Source organism: Eucyclogobius newberryi, unplaced genomic scaffold (genome assembly GCF_026437365.1).
Source record: "Eucyclogobius newberryi isolate DKJ021-1_F unplaced genomic scaffold, fEucNew1.0.hap1 SCAF_4, whole genome shotgun sequence".
In the NCBI taxonomy this organism is placed as follows: Eukaryota; Metazoa; Chordata; class Actinopteri; order Gobiiformes; family Gobiidae; genus Eucyclogobius; species Eucyclogobius newberryi.
The window spans coordinates 6338673-6362198 of NW_027316056.1; the positions used below are offsets into that span (position 1 = coordinate 6338673).

The 23526-nt window shown below is 39.8% G+C and overlaps 2 protein-coding genes across 8 annotated transcripts in view; one reads left to right on the forward strand and one right to left on the reverse strand.

Annotated features, from left to right (window-relative positions):
* Positions 1–734: 734 nt before the first annotated feature.
* knstrn (kinetochore localized astrin (SPAG5) binding protein) lies at positions 735–6059 on the reverse strand. 2 transcript variants are annotated; one of them, XM_072463389.1, is made up of 9 exons: positions 6041–6059; positions 4176–4226; positions 4027–4093; positions 3922–3951; positions 3749–3836; positions 3212–3326; positions 3063–3124; positions 2381–2455; positions 735–927 (listed from the first exon to the last, which is right to left on the reverse strand). In XM_072463389.1, the coding sequence occupies exons 2-9, from the start codon at positions 4201–4203 to the stop codon at positions 802–804; spliced, it is 591 nt and encodes a 196-aa protein (XP_072319490.1). In that variant the 5' UTR covers positions 4204–4226; positions 6041–6059; the 3' UTR covers positions 735–801. The 2 variants fall into 2 exon arrangements, with proteins under 2 accessions (XP_072319490.1, XP_072319489.1); XM_072463388.1 differs by lacking the exon at positions 6041–6059 and adding an exon at positions 4431–4518.
* The window catches only part of usp34 (ubiquitin specific peptidase 34), a 71263-nt gene continuing 52843 nt past the window's right edge, over positions 5107–23526 (forward strand). For 4 of the 6 annotated variants that reach the window (XM_072463381.1, XM_072463382.1, XM_072463384.1 and 1 more), the window contains exons 1-14: positions 5107–5463; positions 12368–12458; positions 13492–13757; positions 15289–15527; positions 16092–16142; positions 16439–16588; positions 17303–17370; positions 19734–19926; positions 20799–20860; positions 20963–21044; positions 21131–21223; positions 22078–22203; positions 22502–22679; positions 23231–23358. In XM_072463381.1, the coding sequence (XP_072319482.1) occupies positions 5421–5463; positions 12368–12458; positions 13492–13757; positions 15289–15527; positions 16092–16142; positions 16439–16588; positions 17303–17370; positions 19734–19926; positions 20799–20860; positions 20963–21044; positions 21131–21223; positions 22078–22203; positions 22502–22679; positions 23231–23358 (1770 nt within the window). In that variant the 5' untranslated portion in view covers positions 5107–5420. The remainder of the gene's footprint in view (positions 5464–12367; positions 12459–13491; positions 13758–15288; positions 15528–16091; positions 16143–16438; positions 16589–17302; positions 17371–19733; positions 19927–20798; positions 20861–20962; positions 21045–21130; positions 21224–22077; positions 22204–22501; positions 22680–23230; positions 23359–23526) is intronic. The other 2 variants (XM_072463386.1, XM_072463387.1) reach the window with 1 other exon arrangement.

Sequence of the window (23526 nt, forward strand, 5' to 3'; positions counted from 1 at the left end):
TACTGTATTTCAGTACTACCAAACAGCTACAGTTACTTTCAAAATAGTTACACGTTAAAAGAAAAACTATTTGTGACATGTACAGAGCCAGGTTTAAGGTTCCTTATTTAGTATTTCAGTAAACTAGTTTTACAGATTTAAAAATATATATATTTTTTGTGACTTTAAGGACTGATCTTTGTCTCAGAGGAAACCACTTTAGAAGTCACAATGTCCCAAATAAATCTTGAGTGAATTTAATGAAATAATACAATCTTTTAGTGCAGATAAGACCGTTTTGTATTTTCCACATGAAATTGGAAGTGTTGAGGACAAAGTGATGAAAAATCTAAATCAGTTTGCCTAGAGTCTCGTCTTTTAAATTTTAGTCCAGGCTTTTGTCCATCCGTCTTCTGCTTATTCAGGGCCGGGTTGCAGCAGTCGAAGCTCCTCCCCCTCTCGCTAAGGGACCAGCACCCTGCGGTGCTCATGACCATAGGTGAGGGGAGGAACATAGTGACCAGTAAATCGAGAGCTTTGTCTTTCGACTCGGCTCCTTCACCAGTCGGATACAGCGACCACATCACATTCCATCCTCTCCACACTCTGAAACACTCAACTACATCTACCGGGAAGTTCATTTTAAACCCATAATGTCACTTTTCCTCCCAAACCACTCTGACTGCCTCAATTCTTCCTTCAAACATGAGCCGTCTTTCAGAAAAGCTGTCATATTAATTTCCAGTTCTTAAAACGAGGGGTACACAAATGTTTATTACAGTCATTTTAAAACATGCACAAGTGAAAAGTGTTTTTATTTTTCTACAAAAGCGCTTCTGCCTCGATAAGAGCCTTTTCCAGCTCAGCCGCCTCCAAAGCAAAGCTCGTACTCTCCTGCCTCATCTGCTCCTGAGCGTCTGTGAGCTCCAGCAGCGTCGACTGGACCTCCTGAAGAACACACACACCATACAACGCTTATTTATGATCACACACGTACAGTAAATACACCGCTTATTTATGTGAATACACGTGCAGTTAATACAGCGCTAATTTATGATCACACACATGTTTATACTGCTTACAGTACAGTTCAGAATGTATTCATGGCATTTCACTTTGACATTTTGTTAGATTTATTCCAAAAAGGATTAAATTTATTTGCCTCAAAATTCTACAAACAATACCCCATAATGACAATGAAAGAAGGTTGTTTGAATTCTTGAATTTATATATAAAAAATAACACATGCAAATAAGTATTCACAGCGTTTGCCATGACAATCAAAATTGAGCTCAGCTAGATGGCTTTTCCACTGATCGTCCTTGAGTTGCTTCTACAACTCGACTGGAGTCCACCTGTGGTCAATTCAGTTGGTTGGACATGATTTGAAAAAAGCACACATCTGTCTATAGAAGGTCCCACAGTAACAGTGAAGTCAAAGCACAAACCAAGACAGGAAGTCTGTGGACCTCTGAGACAGGATTGTATCAGGACACAGATCTGGAGAAGGGGACGGAGACATTTCTGCAGGATTGAAGGTTCCTCTGAGCTCAGTGGCCTCCATCATCTGTAAAAGGAAAACGTTTGGAACAAAGACTCTTCCTAGAGCGGCCAAACTGAGCAATCAAGGGAAAAGGGCCTTAGTGAGGTGACCAAGAACCTGATGGTCACTCTGACAGATCTCCAGCGTGTCTCTGTGAAGAACAACCATCTGCAGCACTCTACCACACAGGCACCATAAAAAGGGATCTCTCAAACATCTCTGGTCTGATGAAACAAAGATTGAGCTCTTTGCCTCGAATAGCAAGCATCATGTCTGGAGGAAATCAGACACTGCTCATCACCTGACCAGTACCACCCCTACAGTGAAGCATGGTGTGGGGATGTTCTTCAGCAACAGGAACTGGGAGACTAGTCAGGATCAACAGAAAGATGAATTCAATAGTAAGAGACATCCTGCTCCAGCGCGCTCTGGACCTCAGACTGGGGCCAAGGTTCATCTTCAACGACCCTGAGCACACAGCCAGGAGAACAAAGGGGCAGCTACAGGAACTCTGAATGTCCTTGAGACTTGAATATCTCTGGAGAGATCTGAAAAGTGCTGTGAACCAACTCTCACCAAACAAACTTATTGAGGTTGGGAGGTTCTGCAAAGAAGATTGAGAGAAACTGCCCATGAATATGTGCAGCAAGTTGTAGCATTAAACTCAAAAAGACTTTGCAGAATTCAAACAACCTTCTTTCACATTGTCATTATGGGGTGTTGTTTGTAGAATTTTGAGGCAAATCATTTTCGGAAAAAGCCTGCAACAAAATGTGGACAACGTGAATACAATCCGATGGCACTGTATTTCTGATGACACACGTACGTTTCAGAATACATGGCTCATTTCTGTTTTACCTGTAACCGTCCGCACTGCTCTGTCGCGATATCAGCAAATGCCTTCAGTTCGTTTAGAAGTTCTGCTGAGATGTTCTAAAACAGACAGAAAAATGTCATCAGTGATCAGTTTATAGATGAGTTTCAAACTCTATTTCGATACAGAAGAACAGGCTCGATAGCACAATGTCAATAAGAAAGAGACATTCTGAATGTCATTTTCAACACAAAATAAAAAGTACTTTATTTCCGCTCAAAATCCTAGTAAAACTTTTCAGGACATGTCAATTTATTTCAATACTACTTTTTTAAATCATCAATTAGTCTCCGATTTTTAAAAATAAATTTGACCCAATCTGTTTATTATAAATAGCTGTAGAAAGATTTCAATGTAAAAGAAAGGACATTTTCCATTCTCATGACTTTATTTTGGTTCATGATTATGTTATTAACGATGTTGTTTTTCGGCTCCATTTCTTTTAATTCTAAATAAATGTATATTTATTTGCATGTCATCTCTGTGCAGGGGTCAAATCTTCAGGTTAAAACAGATTTCTAGCTTTAATAAAACAAACAAAAACATCTACATCAAAAGAGTGGATGACAATTGATAATTACTTGCAGACGCCACAAATTAAGTGATTAAAATGTACACAATGTGCCATTTTAATGTGAACAACTTGAATAAAAAATAAATACATACCATTGCTTCCTTTCTTTGCTCTTCATTTTCTTGTGCAACTTCTCTGAGTCTTTCACCCAAAACTACGGACAGAACAGAACAGAACATTTTGGTCAACAAAGAAATTCATGACCAAAACAGAAACATAGATATGATCATGTAGATATTACCTGGGTCGATTTTTGCCGAAACTAAAAGTGCGTGGCAGTCCTTCAGATGCTTCTCCGTCTCCAGCTTTTCCTTTTCGAGCTCATTGAACTGCTGCTGGAGCGTTGTGACTTTTACCTACAAAAATCACACATTTTTTGTTAATTTTCAAGCATCACAAGTCACAGAGCGGTAACTAACGATTATTTTATTGGTCGACAAGTCAAACGATTATTTTTGTTGGACATTGAGACTTTAGAAACCAAATTACGGTTGAAATATGGTGACTAAAAGGTCCTTTTGATTTAATAATCCCCCAGTTTTTACTATTAAAGGGTGTTTTGTATGCAACAATTATCTTTTATAGTCTACAACAGTCATAGAATACTTACACAGGCAGTAGAGATTGCCATTTCAACACTAAATAGTACTTTTGTGATACCATCTGTTAAAGCTCGAGAACATTCTAAAGCTCTACACGAAAGGTCCAATTGTGTCCAATATTTGTTTGTGTAAATACTCACTTTGGTATCGATTGGTATCTAATTTTCAATACGTACTTGAGTCTGATTTAGGTTCTTCTGCAGATCATCATTTGCATCACGTAGATTCTGGTTCTGTTCCCTTAGCTCAGCCTCGTGCCCGTACCTTATGCACAAAAATAATATGGACTTTATTCTATGGAACTGATCTTATATTTCACGTGACATTATTATTTATTACAAGAATTTACCCTTTGATTGTTTTAGAGACCACGTTTTTTCTGCAATATAGATGACAAAACGGTGAAAAAAGTGCCATGTTGTTTTCAAATAGAAGAATAGTATAATTTGACTACCTTGGTATGTTTTCCTTATGGTGTTCGTCATCTGGTTTGTGTCCAGTTTTCTTCTCACGAGTGAAACCTACAGAAGTTCAGTTTCTCATTCAACAAAACACTTAAAACACTGTAGAATGTTACAGGGAAAACATATTTACCATAACTACCTTTTGGAATTTTTGACATCTTCGACATTGAGCAATGATTTCCCCGCGTTTCTGTAAGTAAACGTAGGCTTTGTAAATGTATGATGTGAGAGGTTTATTTGAAAAGAGGGAAGTACTTTATGACATAAGGCTAAAGTTATAAAAGCTAGAAAGATACAAGTCACTTCAAAATGGTTGCCTGAAAGCTGTTAAGTGCAACAAAAACAAGTAAAAACGTTACAATTACTTGTAAAGTCATACATTCAATAGACTTACCTTGATTAAGTAATTGTAGTTAAAGATTCCTTTTCAAAACCGAACCACACCGTTTTTGAAACTGCCCGCCCTCTGACGTCACTTCCACATTTGACGCTACTTCCGCTGTAAACAAAACGTCCTGCTTTTAAAAGCCGTTACTGCAACTATATGCCATAAAGTTGTGATAAAAAAGTATTATTGTTAATTTGTACGCGGCAATGTCCAACAATTTGCTAAAATAAATGATGGAAGATGATAGCAATTTAGGTCTGTAAAAATGTAAATGTGGTAATAAGAATCTTGTATTTTATGTATTTATGGATACATTTAATTCTACATTTTTTTTTATTGAATCTGTGAAGTTTGTAGGGATCCGGTCTCTTCATGGTCTTAACAGTTATTATTTTATGTGTCTTATATTATAATTATAATTATATATATATATATATATATATAATTATATATATATATATATATATATATATATATATACATATATATATATATATATATATATATATATATATTTTTTTTTTTTAACTTCTCCCCGTGAATAAAATAGACGGATAAAGTTGACCTTCAAAAACTGAACTTGCAGAACTCTCGCGTGACTCCCCGAAGAGAACGACACGTCCGTCCGGAAAAGGCCGAAGTTTCCCGAGCTCCGTCCACGCCGCCGTGTGTTTCTCCCCCTCCCGTCACTTTTCAACATGGCTGCTGTGTCTACTCTCTCAAGTCTCGCTCAGATTGGACTCTGACTGGCGTTTTCTGCCTTTCCAGTGCCTCTGAACTGTGACTGTTCATGTTTGTGGAGCAGATGCAAACACGTTTTCGGCGCATTTTCGGTGCGCCGCGGCTCGCATCCATTGGAATAACCTTCACCAAGTCCAGCATACACTCCCACCAACAGCGGGCCTTTTTCACCCCCAAAAAACACAACTCAGCCATCAACAGTGTGCGATGCAATGGTCTGAGTCTGTGCATTAGTTTACCCCCTTTTTATGAACAATGTGTGAAAACTGTGCCGAGTTGGTGGAGGTTCTAAATGAGAGTAAGTAAACAAACAAATTATACGCTATACTGGTTAGCAATGTTAGCACTTTAGCTCTTTTGGCTAGGCTAAACACAAACTTTACGTCTTAAAACATCTGTTTGCCTGTTATTGTGAATGCATTGAGGTGGCGTGAACGTCGAATCACGCCGTGACAGACAATATTTCGTTGTACATTTTTGCACACACGAATGCCATTTTGAGTTTTGGGCCCTGTCAAGTAAAAGATGCAAACTACTACAAGCTAACTCCTCCCAAAAATGGACCGAAATCGCAATTAAACGCTCGCTTTGGAACGTGACATCCATGCAACTGGTAGAAATGTGTGCACGCAATATGTAAATCCGTGTATGTGAGGCTTGTGGAAGAATTTGGGAATTGTTTTTGGTGTAGAAGCCAGAATTGCCCGTCGTGCTAAGCTAATCCACTTTGTTTGACGTGTTTGTCAGGTCAGTAATGTCCACTCGGCAGAGACCCATTGTTTTGGGGCCTCTCTGTCAACAAACGGCCTCTTTTCCACCAACTCAAACCACAATCTCACGAATATGACAGTCTTTTTATAATGGATTTAACTCACGACTCTGGACAGAACGATGTGTTTGATAAGATGATGACATTTGATGATGATTTGTCCAAACTAGACCCAAGTTTGACCACGCCACAGAAATCAAGGCTAGATTGAGTTGAAGTTTTGGTTTCACCTGTATAAAAGCAAGTTTGCACAAGTTCTTTTTTTTTTTTGGTATAATGGTGTATGATGTTATGGTGATTCTGGATATTATGTTATTACACATGTTGCACCTTTTTATTATTAATTGAAAAAAAAAAAACTTCAACTTGCAATCATATTATGACTCGTCGACTATTAAAAGGATCACATTTATTTTGATAGTCATAATAGCTGTCTGAACTATACAGACTCTAAACATATGCGAAAACACCTTTTTATAACAAACACAGTGGCATTATTAAATCAAAATGTCAAAAAAGAACGATCAATTTCTGATTTAATTCGGTTATATGCTTTATTTGTAAATATTCTCTATCTAGAACCCTTCAATTAAATATTTAAACCTTTATTTGGTTTAAAATGTATAATAGAAGTAATCTTTTGACTAGTCGACTAATAAAAATGATAATTGCTGACTAATTACTGACTAAAATGATTGCTACTCACAGTCCCTAATAAACAATACTATTGAAAATAATTGATACAATAAAAGCAGGATTATTTCAGGAATATATTCTATTCTAAATGTATAGTATAAACATACATGGCAGAATGAAATACATTAGTAATTTTTAGTTGGCGTATCTTGGCGCACTACAAAAATATAATGATACCAAGTTCCCTACTACAAAGACTATGTACATGCCATAAATATTGAGCTCGAAATAATATTAATAATCTCATTCATTGGACAATAGAAGTAATCTTAAAGAGGTTGTGGGTTAAACTCCTGATCTCTCCTGAGTATAATAAACTGTTTTAACTGAGCTCAGGCTAATCTGTCTTCTCCAGACTTTCAGTTGCTGGCTGTGGTCGGTCTTGTCTTCTCGTTGCGTCTTGTTTTTGTCGCTGTGCGTTGATGATTCGAAAACCGCCTGGCATCGTCCTTTGAGCTACGTTTTGCAAATCTTACAGGCGTTGGATGCACTTTGGATTAGTTCCGAATTCATTTAAAATATACTGCAGTCGTTATCTTTTTTTGTACCTCGCATCAAAAGCCAAAAGAGCTCGAGCGGCGTCATGCTAGTGTCAAACCGATGGAGATTTTCAGATGCTAAACGCTAAAGTGAGCGTTCAGTCAAAAGTATTCTGACACTACGGAGTAATACATGTGTTAACCAGCCGCGACCCAGTTTTATAGTTTTATTTACTGTTTCACGGCTCTTTCACGTTCGCTTTTTAGCATGGTTTTGATAATGCACTCTGAAGGTTTTGCACCGCTGCCCAAAAAACAGAGGATTTTGTCAATAATCATTTTAGTAATCTGATTTTTATTGGTATATCCTCAATTTGTATTTATTTCAATTAGCACCGTACATTGATCACTGCGTCTCGAGCGGCTTCAACTTACATAGAACAAAAGCTACATTTCATCCATTGTCCTAAAGCAGACTAAGCATTAAATTAGACAAAAACAGACACATAAGTTAACATCACAATGCAATAAACATACTTTTAACAGACAACAGATTTGGGATGTCAAGATTATTTGGTGAGTCGATAATCGTGATTATTCATAGCTCTAAAAAAGTCACACTACACACTCAAAAAAGCTTGACTCGTGACAGTAAACAAATGAATGATAGTTCAATAGTAGCATTCTCTTCAAAGTTCACATTCTAAACGCGCCCGGCAGAAATTGCAAAGGTCAAACTTACAAACGAGAATGTTCGTACAAATTTGGGCCACAGAGTTGGCCCTTTTTATGCCAAATAAGAGGAGATTTTGTTATTTGTGGAGGAAGTGATGGCGTTTTCTAATTTCATCTGTTTATATAGCAATTTTTTAACATTTAATCATTTAAATATAATGACACGTGACGACATATTTATCTAATTACAAAAGAAAACAGGGTTAATATAGTTTAACATAGATTTTTGAAATGGTTCCATTCAAGTGTAAAATGTTTGCAGACAGAAGACATAGTATTGTTTTAGGGGCTTTATTTATTAAAAAAAAGATGTCTTGACCCTTTGCGTGGCTGGATTATTTGGATTCTTGACCATCACATTACTAGAGACTGACGCGGCCAACATCACATTAAAAGAGCTGTTGTAATTTTTTGGGATGGAAAAACGCTAAAACTCGCCAAACGCAGGAAATAGCACCTCTTTTGTACAAAATGTGTCACGTATATACTGCACGGTGCTTGTTTTTCAGTGTTAGAGGTGGAACAAGAGACGCACAGAACCGTTCAAATGAAGTCGGTATGTTTGGGTTCTCATCGTGTTCTCTATCTGAAGTATTTTCGGTGGTTTATAGGTCGCCTTTAGTTTCCTATTCGATTTAATTAGTTGATAGTTCAAACATTATTTCAAAGGTGTTTGTCGACACTGCGATAACTAAAAATGTCCTGGAAAAGAACAACTTGATCTTGAAAGCAGGAATTATTCAGAAAACTGCTGTGAGTGGGTGAATGTGAAGGGAGAGTAATCGGTTCAAAGCTCTTCAAAGTCGATTTAGCGTTATTATCTGCGTTAACCTTTTATCACTAATAGATTGTGACAAATAAATCTTCGACAGCTGTTTTTGACCTTGAGATCGGTGCTGAAGTCATCATGTTTTAGCTTTTGAGTTTCGTGTGTCTGCTCTTTTTGAACAATGGACGACGCGGTGGAAAATGTTAAACGGTTTGAGCCGAAAGTTGATTGTGGGAGTTTTTTTGTGTTGGAGGAACCTGAGCCTTTTATAACTTTGCCGTAACTCGACACCAAAGAGTAACTGCTGTCTGTTATGGCACTTTGCTTTGTCTGTGGAAATGTTTGAACAGAAGAATTGTATGCATTTTCTTATAACTGCAATAGAAGCTATTCAATGAACCAAAGTGAAATCCATAATTTCCTTCATTTTAATGCACTGCTGTTCTAATAGTCTGAGCGGTTAATGAAATCAAACCTTCTGAATGCAGAAGTAAACCGCCACATAAAGAGCACTGTACTTCTCGGAGCACTCATTGAATTGAAATGACGAAAATAATCCCAATTATTATTTCTGGTTCGACCGGAATAATCACGATTCTGGATTAACCGACTAACCCTGACCCCTCCACATGATGCATGTCCTGGTACTCTTGATACAATGTGTGTCCTGATAAAGGATGCCACGAATATCATGAGTAGAAATATATTTGCGGGTTTAAATTTGCAAATATTCCTGTGAGGAAAATTTGGTTTATAACAAATAAATGCCCTACTCTTTAATACACCATATTAATTTGAAAATAAAATATAATTGCCACAAATGGATTACATAATATAAATGTATGCTTATTGGCCCCTCATTGTAGCTCTTTGAAGCATTATATCATTTATTAGAGAGATGAGCTCCATGGTAACACTCAGGGGCTTGAGACTTTGAGAAAGTCACTTTCCTTGGGCTCACGCTGACAACAAAGAGATTTGTGAATAATAAAACAGTGTTTATTGTTAAAACTATGCTCTAGGGGTGCGGCCACTCGCTCTGCCACATTTAAACTCATGAAGCAGAGGCATAAAATAATACTACTCACGCTGACTGTAGCTCGTGCTGTTCACTTGCACTGTTATACTGTACTATTTTTCAAACATTGTTCAGTGTTTCACTTTGGGAGATGTGGCCCACTCCCGGATTGTAAATCAATCTGTGCCAGACTGTGACCTCAAACAGAGCCAGATGCCTTCAGTTCCCTTCAGTTCCAGGACCACCTGAGCCAACGATGGGCCAGAGCCATCCAGTCTATAGAACCACACTTATGGTATGCAGCGAAGCCCAACTGGCCGCAGCACATATGTTCTGTACAGTGATACCCTTGAATCGGGCTCAGGAAGTACACCCCTGGTGGAGTGTGTCCTTAATCCCTGCTGGTGTTCCATGTAGGCATAAAACGGAGATATGGCTTCAACAAACTAGTGAGAAAGTGTCTGACTGGACACCAGCTTTCCCATATGGGAAGAAGCCCAAGAATGAACAACTGGACAGCCTTTCTAAGGCTTGCTGTCCTCTCAACCTATACTCATAACGCCTGAAGGAGTGAAGCCGTTGTTTCTCAGAGGAGGCGCGAGGAGGGCAATGAAAGCTGCAAGCTCTAAAGCGCCGCAGCTAAAGGCCCAATCCACCTTTAGCATAAAGGCTGGGTTGGGGCGCAAACGTACCCTGGACAACAAACTGCATACATGCCGGGCTCACAGATGAGGCCTGTAATTCACTTACGCGTTTGGCTGATGCCAAAGCAAGAAGCAAAACTGTTTTCAAAGAAGCATATTTCAAGGCAGCCTCCAAAGGCTTAAATGGGTGGTGGCAAAGAGCATCAATTGACAAACAGTGGAACCAAGGGATTGACCCCTGGAAGTTTAGGATGTACGTCCTTCATAAAATAACAGATCAGGGGGTGTTGTCCCACTGTTTTGTCTCTAAAGACCACATGGCCTACATCAAAATGGCAGCCAAATAAATCTTGATTTGTAGAGAAAACTTCAAGCTTTTCTACCAATTGTTGCAAAAAGCACAACACATCAGATACTGAACATTGAAAAGAAATGATCTTTTGGCCTCACATCTCTCAAATACACAGCATTTTTGTAATTGTCACGATATATGTTTACAATATAAAAATCACAACGTGTGCAAATTTGGCACCAGCCAAAAAATGCATAACGGAGAAGAAAAAAACATATAAATTGTTCTAGAGTATGAAATGCTGTTGCAAGTGTGAAAATAACAAATAATATTGCGTATAAGTCGCTCAGGAGTATAAATATAAGTTTAAGTATAGTTCGGAAATATGTGCGGTTGTGTTGTCAGTTTCAGAATATATGCGGTTGTGTGGTCAATTTCAGAATATGTGCGACCATGTGGTCAGTTTCAAAATATGTGCGACCGTGTGGTCAGTTTTATTATATGTGCGGTCGTGTGTTCAGTTTCAGAATATGTGGTTGTGTGTTCAGGTTTAAAATGCTGTGGTCATGTGTTAAGAATATGTGTGTTCAGGTTCAAATATTGTGTTCAGTTTCAGACTAGGGAGTGTCTACAGAGCCGCGGCGCGCGGCCGAAACTGCTAGGCTATTTCGTGCAGCGGCTCCTGAAACTGCTGGGCAATTTGACCACGCCGGGTTAGGGTTAGTGTCAGTGTTAGTGTCAGGGTTAGTGTCAGTGTTAGTGTCAGTGTTAGTGTCAGGGTTAGTGTCAGGGTCAGTGTCAGTGTCAGGGTTAGTGTCAGTGTCAGGGTTAGTGTCAGGGTTAGTGTCAGTGTTAGTGTCAGGGTTAGTGTCAGGGTCAGTGTCAGGGTCAGTGTCAGGGTTAGTGTCAGGGTTAGTGTCAGTGTCAGGGTTAGTGTCAGTGTCAGGGTTAGTGTCAGTGTTAGTGTCAGGGTTAGTGTCAGGGTTAGTGTCAGGGTTAGTGTCAGTGTTAGTGTCAGGGTTAGTGTCAGGGTTAGTGTCAGGGTTAGTGTCAGGGTTAGTGTCAGGGTCAGTGTCAGGGTTAGTGTCAGGGTTAGTGTCAGTGTTAGTGTCAGTGTTAGTGTCAGTGTTAGTGTCAGTGTTAGTGTCAGTGTTAGTGTCAGGGTTAGTGTCAGGGTTAGTGTCAGGGTTAGTGTCAGGGTTAGTGTCAGGGTTAGTGTCAGGGTTAGTGTCAGGGTTAGTGTCAGGGTTAGTGTCAGGGTTAGTGTCAGGGTTAGTGTCAGGGTTAGTGTCAGGGTTAGTGTCAGGGTTAGTGTCAGGGTTAGTGTCAGGGTTAGTGTCAGGGTTAGTGTCAGGGTCAGTGTCAGGGTTAGTGTCAGGGTTAGTGTCAGGGTTAGTGTCAGGGTTAGTGTCAGGGTCAGTGTCAGGGTTAGTGTCAGTGTCAGGGTTAGTGTCAGGGTCAGGGTTAGGGTCAGGGTTAGGGTTAGCCATGAGGCTATTTGACTGTGCCGGGCTCTGTAGGCCTTCAGACTATGTGGTTGTGTGTTCAGGTTTAAATGTGGTCATGTGTTAAGAATATGTGTGTTCAGGTTTAAATGTTGTGGTCATGTGTTAAGAATATGTGTGTTCAGGTTTAAATGTTGTGGTCATGTGTTAAGAATATGTGTGTTCAGGTTTAAATGTTGTGGTCATGTGTTAAAGAATATGTGTGTTCAGGTTTAAATGTTGTGGTCATGTGTTAAAGAATATGTGTGTTCAGGTTTAAATGTTGTGGTCATGTGTTAAGAATATGTGTGTTCAGTTTCAGACGCGGACAGCAGTGAAGGAGGATTCCAGTTGAAGAAGGAACATGCTTTACGAGTCCTGGGCTACATCAGCTCCTGGACTCAAAGGTACGTCTGTAAACATTCAAACTGCTTCTCTGTGTACAGCCCAGTTGTCTATCGTCTGTAGGTTTATTACTCATTTACTTCTTAATCTTCTAATTGAAATGACCTGATTAGTCGGTTAAAAACATTCTGTAAAAGTACCGGTTTTAGCTTTAAAGGCAATTTTCAACTGTAGTCCCTGAGTGAGACGGTGGCAGAAAATGTAAAATGAGTCAAATGTAGTAGATAGTGATATTTCAGTGTACTTTTTGACACAATAATTTCAGTTTGATTAAAACAACTGTGTTCATAACTTAATGTATTAGTCAAACTAAAAAACTAAGACAAAATCGAGGCTTATTTAGTCTGAAAAAAAAATCATGAATAAAATGTTTTGTTTTAAAACCAATACATTTCTGTCGGATTGAGGACCTTGATGTCATTATGATATATTTAGTTTATTGATTATTATGATTAGAGATGCACCGATTGCAAATTCTTTGCCGATACGATTTCCGTTTTTTAAGGAGGTCTGACCTGCCAAAACCGTTTTTTCCGATACCGATTTTTTTTTTATCCAGCCACTGATTTACTACCCAGTATTTTATATTTATATATATATATATATATATATATATATATATATATATATATATATATATATATATATATATATATATATATATATATATATATATATATATATATATATATATATATATATATCCGCAGTCTGAATGAGTCTTGCTAGTTTTTAGCTGTTTTGCTCTGGGCGCGTTGAGCTGATACATGCGAGTCAGTTTGATCGGCCGAAAACCGGAAATTACGACAGTGACCGGCCGGTCGCCGATTGGACATAAAACTGGCTTTTTTAATCGGCGGCCGATTGATCAGTGCATCTCTAATTATGATATCAATACTTTTGCAATTTACTGTGAACTTTAATTTCAAGACCGTCCATTGCATCGATACTAGGAGCTTGCTTCGGCTGCTTCATAAACCAATGAATAATATGAATGTTTGTGCGGCCCCGTTGAATCCTGTTCTTTCTCTTTAGACAATGTCTGTGCTGCTTCAAAGAGTACAAACATCTGGAGGTGTTTAACCAGCTGGTGTACGCGCTCATAAACCTGGTGATCGCTCAGATCAGCAGCCTCCGGGACCGGCTGTGCTCCTTCCACGGTGCGCCCGCTCCCAAGGCTCCGGGCTGGACGACGGGAGGCTCGGTGTCACCCCTGCGGCCCAACTCGCCGGGAGAAGACGAACATGTGAACGTGGAGAGGGACTCTGCCGAGGAGGACGAGCCCGGCGCACAGGACAAAGGTAAGGCGTTTCTCTGCCGTCCCGCATTGCTCCTCATTTCATTAATAAACAAACCAACTGTAATTATAGCCTTTGTAAAGGTCTTTTCTTTTTTTTTTTTTTACACCTGTGTTACTAAAAGCTGGGCGAATGCTGTGTGACTTCTTTTTTTTTTTCTCTTCTTTTCCGTTTGCAATTTTAAAAAGGTTTTAAATTATTCCCAAACTCATATGAGAAGAGCCAGAGGTCGCGACTGGAGCAAGACTGTATGATGGGCGGATAATTACGTGTGCGATTAAACGGCAAAACATCATAGAAACCGTTAACGTTAGCACTGCCGTGTTTAAAGAGGCTTTGCCATAAAATGTTTCTGGCGTTCATGTGCGGTTTCAAATTGTCTTGCGACTCAAATATTTTTCAAAAATGACACGGTTCTGGTCCTGGTTCAGATCTGGTCTAATATGTGTTCACACTAGCTCACATACCAGGACTAAACTGGGACTAAACTGGGACCAAACTGGGACTAAACTAAAGGGTGAACGCACGCATTGTCTTGGTTAACTCTTGATTTAGACCTTGTTGCTTGTTTTAATCTTGTTTTTAACAATAAGGACTTAAACAATTCTCATTTTCCCCCTGTTGGTTCTTGGTTTAGTCCTCATTTGGTTCTAGTGTTATTTTTGATTCTGGTTCCAGTCCAGACCTTTGAAAGACCCTATTTTAATCTTTTAGTAGCCCTGGTTTATGTAGTCCCTGTTTATGTAGTCCCTGTTTATGTAGTCCCTGTTTATGTAGTCCCTGTTTATGTAGTCCCTGTTTATGTAGCCCCTGTTTATGTAGCCCCTGTTTATGTAGCCCCTGTTTATGTAGCCCCTGTTTATGTAGTCCCTGTTTATGTAGTCCCTGTTTATGTAGTCCCTGTTTATGTAGCCCCTGTTTATGTAGCCCCTGTTTATGTAGCCCCTGTTTATGTAGTCCCTGTTTATGTAGTCCCTGTTTATGTAGTCCCTGTTTATGTAGCCCCTGTTTATGTAGTCCCTGTTTATGTAGTCCCTGTTTATGTAGTCCCTGTTTATGTAGCCCCTGTTTATGTAGTCCCTGTTTATGTAGCCCCTGTTTATGTAGTCCCTGTTTATGTAGCCCCTGTTTATCTAGTCCCGGTTTATCTAGTCCCGGTTTATGTAGTCCCGGTTTATGTAGTCCCGGTTTATGTAGTCCCGGTTTATGTAGTCCCGGTTTATGTAGTCCCAGTTTATGTAGTCCCGGTTTATGTAGTCCCGGTTTATGTAGTCCCTGTTTTAGTCCTGTTTTTAGTCCTGTTTTTAGTCCCGGCTTAGTCTCTGCTTAGTCCCGGCTTAGTCCCGGCTTGATCTCAGAATATATTTCACCTTTAATCATGTCATAGGCCCGAAGTCACTGGGATAGGCTCCAGTCACCCGCGACCCCGAAAGGGAACAAGCGGTAGAAAATGGATGGATGGATGGATGGATAATCATGTCATTCTAAACGTTCTGTAAACAGTGGTGTAACTTCTTCTCCTCACGTTCTTCAGACCTGGACAAGCCTCACCAGGGGCCGGAGCGGACGTCTGAAGCCCAAGCCGAGGCACTCGACGCTGGGGAGAGCTCGTCCAAGGCAGAGGGCGGAGGCGACGATGGAGACGAGGCGGAGCTGTTCAGTTCCTGGAGCACAGAGGAACGAGAGAAGCTGCTGCTGTGTGCTGCTAAAATATTTCAAATCCAGTTTCCTCTTTACACGGCCTACAAACACAACACGCATCCCACTATAGAGGTGAGCACTTCCAAAAGCATTACATGATTATTTTAGGTGGCCATGAGACAAACAATTATTTCTGCTGAACATTGAGACATTTAAATACATTTTCTACTAAATAATGGTTGAAATTCGGCAGATGAAGGCTTCTTGTGAGAGAAAAGTTATGAATAAAGTGTGAAAATCTGAAATTCTTCATCCTTTCATGACCTTTTGATTTAATAAAGCTGTCTTTGTCATAAGAGCTCTTTTTCCATGTGTTTTAGAGTTTATAAAGTTCAGTTAAGAATTATTTGAATAGTCGACTAGTCACAATTTTTCAGATTAATTGTTGCATTCCCATTACATTTTATTATTCAATAAAGCTAAAAACCACTTGATACGATTTTTTAAAATCTAGACTAGATGCTCAAATCATAGTAATTTAAAATACATAAAATTGGTCTGCTTCCAAAAAAGAGGCATTTAACTTTAACTTTAAAAGCATTGCTTTTTTTCGTATCTAAATGTTTCTTTTTCTCAATTTTGTTTTACTTTCAAAGTTTTGGTTTGGAAACTAAAACCTGTTTGTGTTTTCTTCAGGACATTTCTGCTCACGAAAGCAACATCCTGGGCTCGTTTTGTGACATGAATGTAAGTTTACCACTAACTAAGCTTGTCAAAAGGATCGAGTCGGATATTGAAAGTGACTTTTAACACCTTTAACCTGAAAAATGTGACCTTTTTGTACTGAAATTTTGTGTCGAAAATGTCAACATTTTGTGTAAAACCGTGACCTAAAAAATAGAGCATTTGTAATTATCACTGGTATCATGAGCGGATTTTAGTTTTGAAATCGAGTTTGAAAACGAGACAAGAAGCAGGAGGCTAACACAGGCAGAGCTTGCAGACTGGGGACTTGAACCTGTCGCCCCTTCGTGTGTGTGCAGGACGTGGAGGTTCCTCTTCACCTGCTGCGTTACGTGTGTCTGTTCTGTGGGAAACACGGCCTCTCCCTGATGAAGGACTGTTTCGAGTTCGGTTCTCCGGAGACGCTGCCCTTCGCCATCGCTCACGCCTTCATCACCATCGTGTCCAACGTGAGTAATCGGCCCGTCTGCGAAACTGTCTTAGAAACATGAAAACAGAACTAGTTGATTTCAAACTTTTGGCGAGCGATAATGACATAAATTAATATCTCGATTATCGCGATCGATCGCAATATTCTGACAATATTTTCACAAAGCATCAATAATGTGTCTTTAAATGTCTTTGGTTTAGGTTCAAATGTGACATAAAAGTTCAGAAATATAATTTATTGCCTTGTTCGAGAGACACCAGATGTTTCTTTCTTTGAGGTATTTTTTGAATTATAAAGGAAATGGTCAACATTCTAATTTAGCAAAAGTTTATCTATGCATCTCCCACCTCTTGCTGGGACTATAAAACTATAATATCCCTAATCGTCATAAAAAAGGAAACAATAATGGTATAATCGTGATTTGTAACAAAGAAAATCGCCATTAAACTACCAAAATATCCACAATCTTTGCCTTTAGATCATTGTTCAATTCTACACAATTTGTGTCGTACTAATACTTAAAGGACTACAAGCGTCAAATAAGATTTGAGTATATTTCTTTAACATTTTTAAACTGCCAGCAATTTTCTTTGAATAATTATTGCGATGTTGTTCTTTGTTTTGTCCATTATAATGGTGACATAATACAATCTGCAACAGTTTGTAATATGACTATTAGTATGAGCGTCTCGTCTGAGGCTGTGATTTCTAACCTTCTTCATTCCTCTCACAGATCAGAATATGGCTGCACATTCCCGCCGTGATGCAGCACATTATTCCCTTTCGCACCTACGTCATCAGGTGATCTCACTAACACCTCTGAAAGTAAAATACTCGTCTGGGTTATTTACCATCGTTTCCCCTCATTTTCCTGGGTGAACGGCTGCTTTCTGTTCAGATGAAAGTGTTGTCTTGGTTAAACATAAGTCCTGTGTGCTTCTACTGTTCGCTCCCATGGTTCTTCTGCTCTGCCATGACGGGAGTCGAGAAATAAATCCGTTAGTAGCTTGTCAATTGAAGGTACTCATACTTGCAAGTGTGATAATCGATATATTACACATGATATCTGCCATATCTGACTGTTTTTTTAAGAAACAAATACATTAGAACAACAGTATTTTTTACTTCTCAAACTTAATATGAAATGCGTCCAAACAGTCGATATGTCTAATGTTTATGAACAAGTTAATAACGAGATGATTGTAGCTTTGTCACAAAACTATTTTCTTCAGTTTCTCCAAAAATATAAGCAGCCCAAGCAGCCCCATCTACAGTGCCACAATAGTGACTGATTGGAGTTAAGTTGAATTCAAATTAAAACATTTTGACAAAACTTATTTTGTCTTGCATGTTAAATTTACTTTTTAGGATGTTTATGCAAATATACAGCCACTTCTTTGGCTCGTTCAGTCCCATTCGAAGCAGCAGAAAGCTTTAGTTGCCTCCTAAAGGTGTTCTAAATATGAGTAAAAGTGTCAATGTAAAATCAACTCTCAATCCTGTTCTTTCCGGGTCTGAAAGGGTTAAGCTGGGCCTCAGCAACATTTCTGTTCAGCGATGGAAGTTTGTGATTGGCTCTGTGTCACGTGATGACAATGAGGGTCGAGTGAGGAGACTAATGCTGCTGTTGCCGTGGCAACTGTGGCCATGGCGACGGCGGGTCTACCCGGCAACCGCCTCAGTAACGACTGGCATTTACAGAAAGGAGAGAGAGTAGATTATCGCACGTTTGCGCTCTCTGTTAAACATCTGACACCTGATACACTTCAGTCACGTCAGGATTTCAGTTCAATTATAATGTATTATATGTATATAACTTGGTTACATTGCATTACAGTGACTCACTATTCAATCATATTACAGCCACTGGCGGAGCGCGAAAACCCATGGAGTTATGTTGCAGTTTGGATTATACATCAGTTTGCATTTCTTAATTTAATGCCAAAACAAAATGAAATTGTATGTGCGAAAAATACTGTACAGGAAAAATCTGCTCTGCCAATCAGCCGTATGAGAGGCAGAGGAAGCACAGACTCCTGCTGCTAAAACACGAGCACTGACTTTATTCACACAGCCTTCATGGTTTGGGATTTCTCATTGAATGATTTTATGCAACCAAAATAAGAGCTCAAATTATATGTACATTTGGACCAATAACGTAAGTAGGCTTTAACCAACGAGGAGCCGTGCGTTACACAGTTTAATACAAGAGTCGTAAGTCTCATTTATGCTCCATTTTCGTACATAAACTGCTGTGTGCGTCCCAAGCGTGGTCACCATAGCTTTAATTATACTTCCAACCTCTTCTAATATTAGGTCTGTTTTCTGGTTAATGACCACCAGAGGGAGCTCAAAGTAATTTAGAGAATTGGCCTGAACTGAAGAGAAAGTGCAACAAGAAAACCAATTGAGGTGAAAGCAGCGTCTCGTTTGTCTTGTTTGGCAGCTTGTTCTAGTCTGTGTTCACTACTGCCCCCAGTGGTCAGCGCATGTACAGCTCTGTTACATCTATAAGCTGTGAGCAGACTGACCAGAGGAGGGTCTGTATGCGTCTGGAACTTAGAGCATAAATGAGCCTTTTGAACACCGGGGAGCGCCGGTGAGTGCATTGGAACTGTTTAAAACACGGATCAGAGATCGCTTATACCACAACCCCAAACTTTAAATGATTCACCCGTGAATCTGAAAACCCTGTTCATGCCCTTATGTCTGAGATATTAGTTATTTCTCTGTTTTACACGAAGCTAGTCCCTCATAGCAGTTGAGCATTGGTCCACCTGTTGCTATGGAGATGTTCACAGAGCAGTGATGTAGAATGTGATTTAACTGTTGCCGGAACTACTTGTGCGTGGCAGTTAGCATTGGAAATCGCTCTGACCTTGACATTCATGGGTTTCAGCTTCCTGTTGTATGCAACATTTTGAGGACTTTTTCCCACTCCAAAGATATATTAATATTTGGTTAGTTAAATTGTTGCTCACTACAGCAACGGTCCTCAATTCTAATAACCCTGAAACTCATGGATTAAAGCTGTTATTTCTCCCATCCTACAGTGATTTACAAAAGTCGCCAAAATGAAGTGCCTTTATTGTCCTTGTACTAATGACCCAACACAGTAGTTTCTTGGCTTAACCCTGGGGTGTGTTTTGTGTGTTTTGTTGCAGATACTTGTGTAAACTGTCGGACCAGGAGCTGAGGCAGAGCGCAGCCAGAAACATGGCCGACCTGATGTGGAGCACGGTGAAGGAGCCTCTGGACGCCGCGCTCTGCTTCGACAAAGAGAGCCTCGACCTGGCCTTCAAATACTTCATGTCCCCGACGCTCACCATGAGGCTCGCCGGACTCAGCCAAATCACTGTACGTAGTATTTGAAGTTGGTACAAGTTGGCAGTAAAAGTAGCTGTAGTTTATGTAGTTAGTAGTTAAGTCATATTTCCAGATGTATTTATTGATTTCAACTCTGTCTTGCTTCCTGTGCTTATGTTCTGTGTTGGGAACCACAAGGTCCCTCACAATTTGACAATATCGAATATTATATGCCATAGAACACTGGTGAACTCGTGCCACTTACACCCGCAAGCGGAAATGAAGGGACCCACTGAACCTGGTCCTGTACATTCTCCTGAAACATGCGTCACAGATTCATGATCAAAAAGCATTGTTTGGACTTGAAGTGTAGCCAGTTTGGCTTTTAAATAAGGCCGTGGCTACAGAGCCGCGGCGCGGTCAAATGGCCCAGCAGTTTCAGGAAATGCGGCACTGCCATATAGCCTCATGGCTAACCTTAACCCTAACCTTAGCCCTAACCTTGACCTTAACCCTGACCCTGACCCTGACCCTAACCCTAACCCTAACCTTAACCTTAACCCGGCGCGGTCAAATAGCGCAGCAGTTTCAGGAGCCACAGCACAAAATAACATGGCAGTTTCGGCCGCGCGCCGCGGCTCTGTAGACACTCCCTTTTGATTAAATTGTGCAATAAATTATAACATTTTCTTAAGAAAATGTGAAAAATTACTTTAAATTGGAGAATTTCCTCGGACATGGGCAGGGAACATTCAGTGCTTCAGCACCTCCGCAGAAGGGACTCGTAGAACCACAGTTACATTTGTAACTTCCGTTTTATGTCGTGCTTAAATAATGACAAATTTAAATGAAGGAAATTGTGATTAGTCTGATTTTTGACTGGTAATTGATAGACCGTACTCATTTTTTCCCCATTTCCTCAGAACCAGCTTCACACTTTTAACGACGTCTGTAACAACGAGTCTCTGGTCTCTGACACTGAAACGTGAGTTCATTCATTTTATTTAGTTCAATCTATGTATGTATTCATTCTTCACGTATTTGATGTCATTTATTCACTCTTTCTCTGCTGCTGTGTCACTTCTAGGTCAATAGCCAAAGAGCTCGCTGATTGGCTGATTCACAATAATGTAATAGAGCACATTTTTGGACCAAATTTGCACATTGAGGTGAGATTTTTTCCCCCCTCCACGAAAACCATAACACACATGTTTTTCAGGGTAATCTAACCTGTAAACACTCCTCTGTCCTTCAGATCATTAAGCAGTGCCAGGTGATCCTGAACTTCTTGGCCGCAGAAGGTCGTCTCAGCACTCAACACGTGGACTGTATCTGGGCCGCAGCGCAGGTAAAACCCACTCTGAATACATCCGTCATCTTTAAAGCATCATCTGCCATCTTTAAACCAGTAACCAAAATGTGTACTCAAGTAAGAATAACATTACTTTAAAATAAATATGACACAAGTAGAAGTAAAGAGTAGTGGTCCAAGAAATTACACAAGCGTAAAAAGGTTTTGGAGAAACTACTGCTTGAGTACTGAGTAAGAGTTTGGACTTAAAATGCATGATCTTAATGTTTTCAGATGGACAAAACGGTAAATAATGCACAGATTCTGCCGTTGCCAAAGAAAAGACACATTCTTTCAAATAATTAAATATTGCCAAACATGTAGACCTGATCACAAAAACAAAATATTACTCTCGTAAAAGTATGATGTCTGAAAACTACTCGGATAAGTGCAATTCTGTCAAAAAGTTACTGAAGTAAATATAACAGTTACGGTTACAGTTTACAAATACATTAAGCTATTAAAGACTCTGACCCAAACACTCTCACACAACGTCACACATGGACAATACGACCGCACATCTCAATCAGCATGGAGCATTAAGTATTTACATCATCAAGTTCATGGACTGCATATCACTATTGCATGATATACTAAAAACTGCTGTCCCATAGTCACATGTAGAATAAATAATTGCATCACATCAGTTTAATGATGAACTGTTGTCATAGTTGTTTAAATAAATACTGCTAATACAATGCAGTTGAAATTCAGTGCTAAAACATTGTAGTTCTTAATACTGATATAAAATAAAATAATAACAAATATATTGGAGATAACCCCTTTACTTGAATCAGTTTGTGTTTTAAAAGTTAAAACTATTATTTATATTGGTATTTGTTTCCCCCCAGCTGAAACACTGCAGTCGTTACATTCACGACTTGTTTCCGTCCCTCATCAAAAACCTGGACCCGGTTCCTCTCCGACACGTCCTAAACCTGGTCTCTGGACTGCACCCCAGCGCTCACACAGAACAGGTAAACCTTCGACCTGATCCAGTCCTGATCCAGTCCTGATCCATTCCTGAGTTTGACCCCCTGAGTTTGACCCCCTGAGTTTGACCCCCTGAGTTTGACCCCCTGAGTTTGACCCCCTGAGTTTGACCCCCTGAGTTTGACCCCCTGAGTTTGACCCCCTGAGTTTGAACCCCTGAGTTTGAACCCCTGAGTTTGAACCCCTGAGTTTGAACCCCTGAGTTTGAACCCCTGAGTTTGAACCCCTGAGTTTGAACCCCTGAGTTTGAACCCCTGAGTTTGACCCTGATTTCTCTTCCAGACTCTGTACCTGGCGTCTATGCTAATCAAAGCTCTGTGGAATAATGCGTTGGCGGCGAAGGCTCAGCTCTCCAAACAGAGCTCCTTTGCTTCTCTGCTCAACACCAGCCTCCCCATGAACAAGAAAGGTGCGTCCAACTGCACTCAACTCTACTCTTTTCACAAAATGTTCTATAGTTGTAAGTATCCCTTTGTTACTAAAGGACACATATTCTGCATTATTCGGATTGTTATTGGCCTTTAAACTTGCTCTTGTATCTTTGTTTCGGCGTCTCATTTTTTAGAACTTAAAATAATGTATGTATTAAAAACTGTAACTTTTTGTCAGTCAGGTGTTCTCCATCAGGACTTCATCTACTGGTAATTACCATGGGGAAATAAACAAAAGCTAGCTTCCCCGACATGTTAAATTAAACACACAGTTGTAATGAAGGTGATCTGAGACTTAAAAGCAGCACAGGAGACCTCCAGAGCTCTACCTTTGACAAAGTCACATATCTGGGACATTTGAAACGGAGTATGTGAGGCTCAAGGAAGGAGCAGAGAAGATGAGCTCGTATACAGGGTTCATGAAGTGAGAATGAAGCTGAATACAAGGTTAAAAGCTCAAAAAAGTAAATTTTGCATAATATGTGTCCATGTTTTACTTGTTAGTTATGGTATAATTGTTTATTTGTGAATACAGAGTGACGCTGTTTTGTAGTTTAAATGTGTCTCATGGTGCGCTCAGGGTCTCCTGCGGCCAGTCCAGACAGCAGTGACAACAGTGACACGCAGCACAGCGGAGGCTCCGACATCGAGATGGACGACCCTGTGATGAGCAGCAAACGCAACCAGCAGAGGCTCTCTGACACAGAGGTGACGGGAATGTGCCAGGGATGGGCCAGATAGCTCAACATTTGTATCTCTATTAGAAACAATTCAGACGATGTTGTGGCAGCCAATCAGAAATGGGCTTGTAAATATTATGATGGAGGTTAGGGCTGCGACAATAAAGTGACTAATCGTGACCAATCAACAATTAAA

Bases quoted from the DNA above. Each gene is read 5' to 3' on its own strand.
- knstrn (XM_072463389.1), bottom strand. From the start codon at position 4,203: ATGTCGAAGATGTCAAAAATTCCAAAAG. The intron at 4,094-4,175 runs GTAGTTATGGTA...GAACTTCTGTAG, and splicing joins GATGTCAAAAATTCCAAAAG to GTTTCACTCGTGAGAAGAAA. The intron at 928-2,380 runs GTAAAACAGAAA...TGTGTTCTTCAG, and splicing joins AGCAGTGCGGACGGTTACAG to GAGGTCCAGTCGACGCTGCT.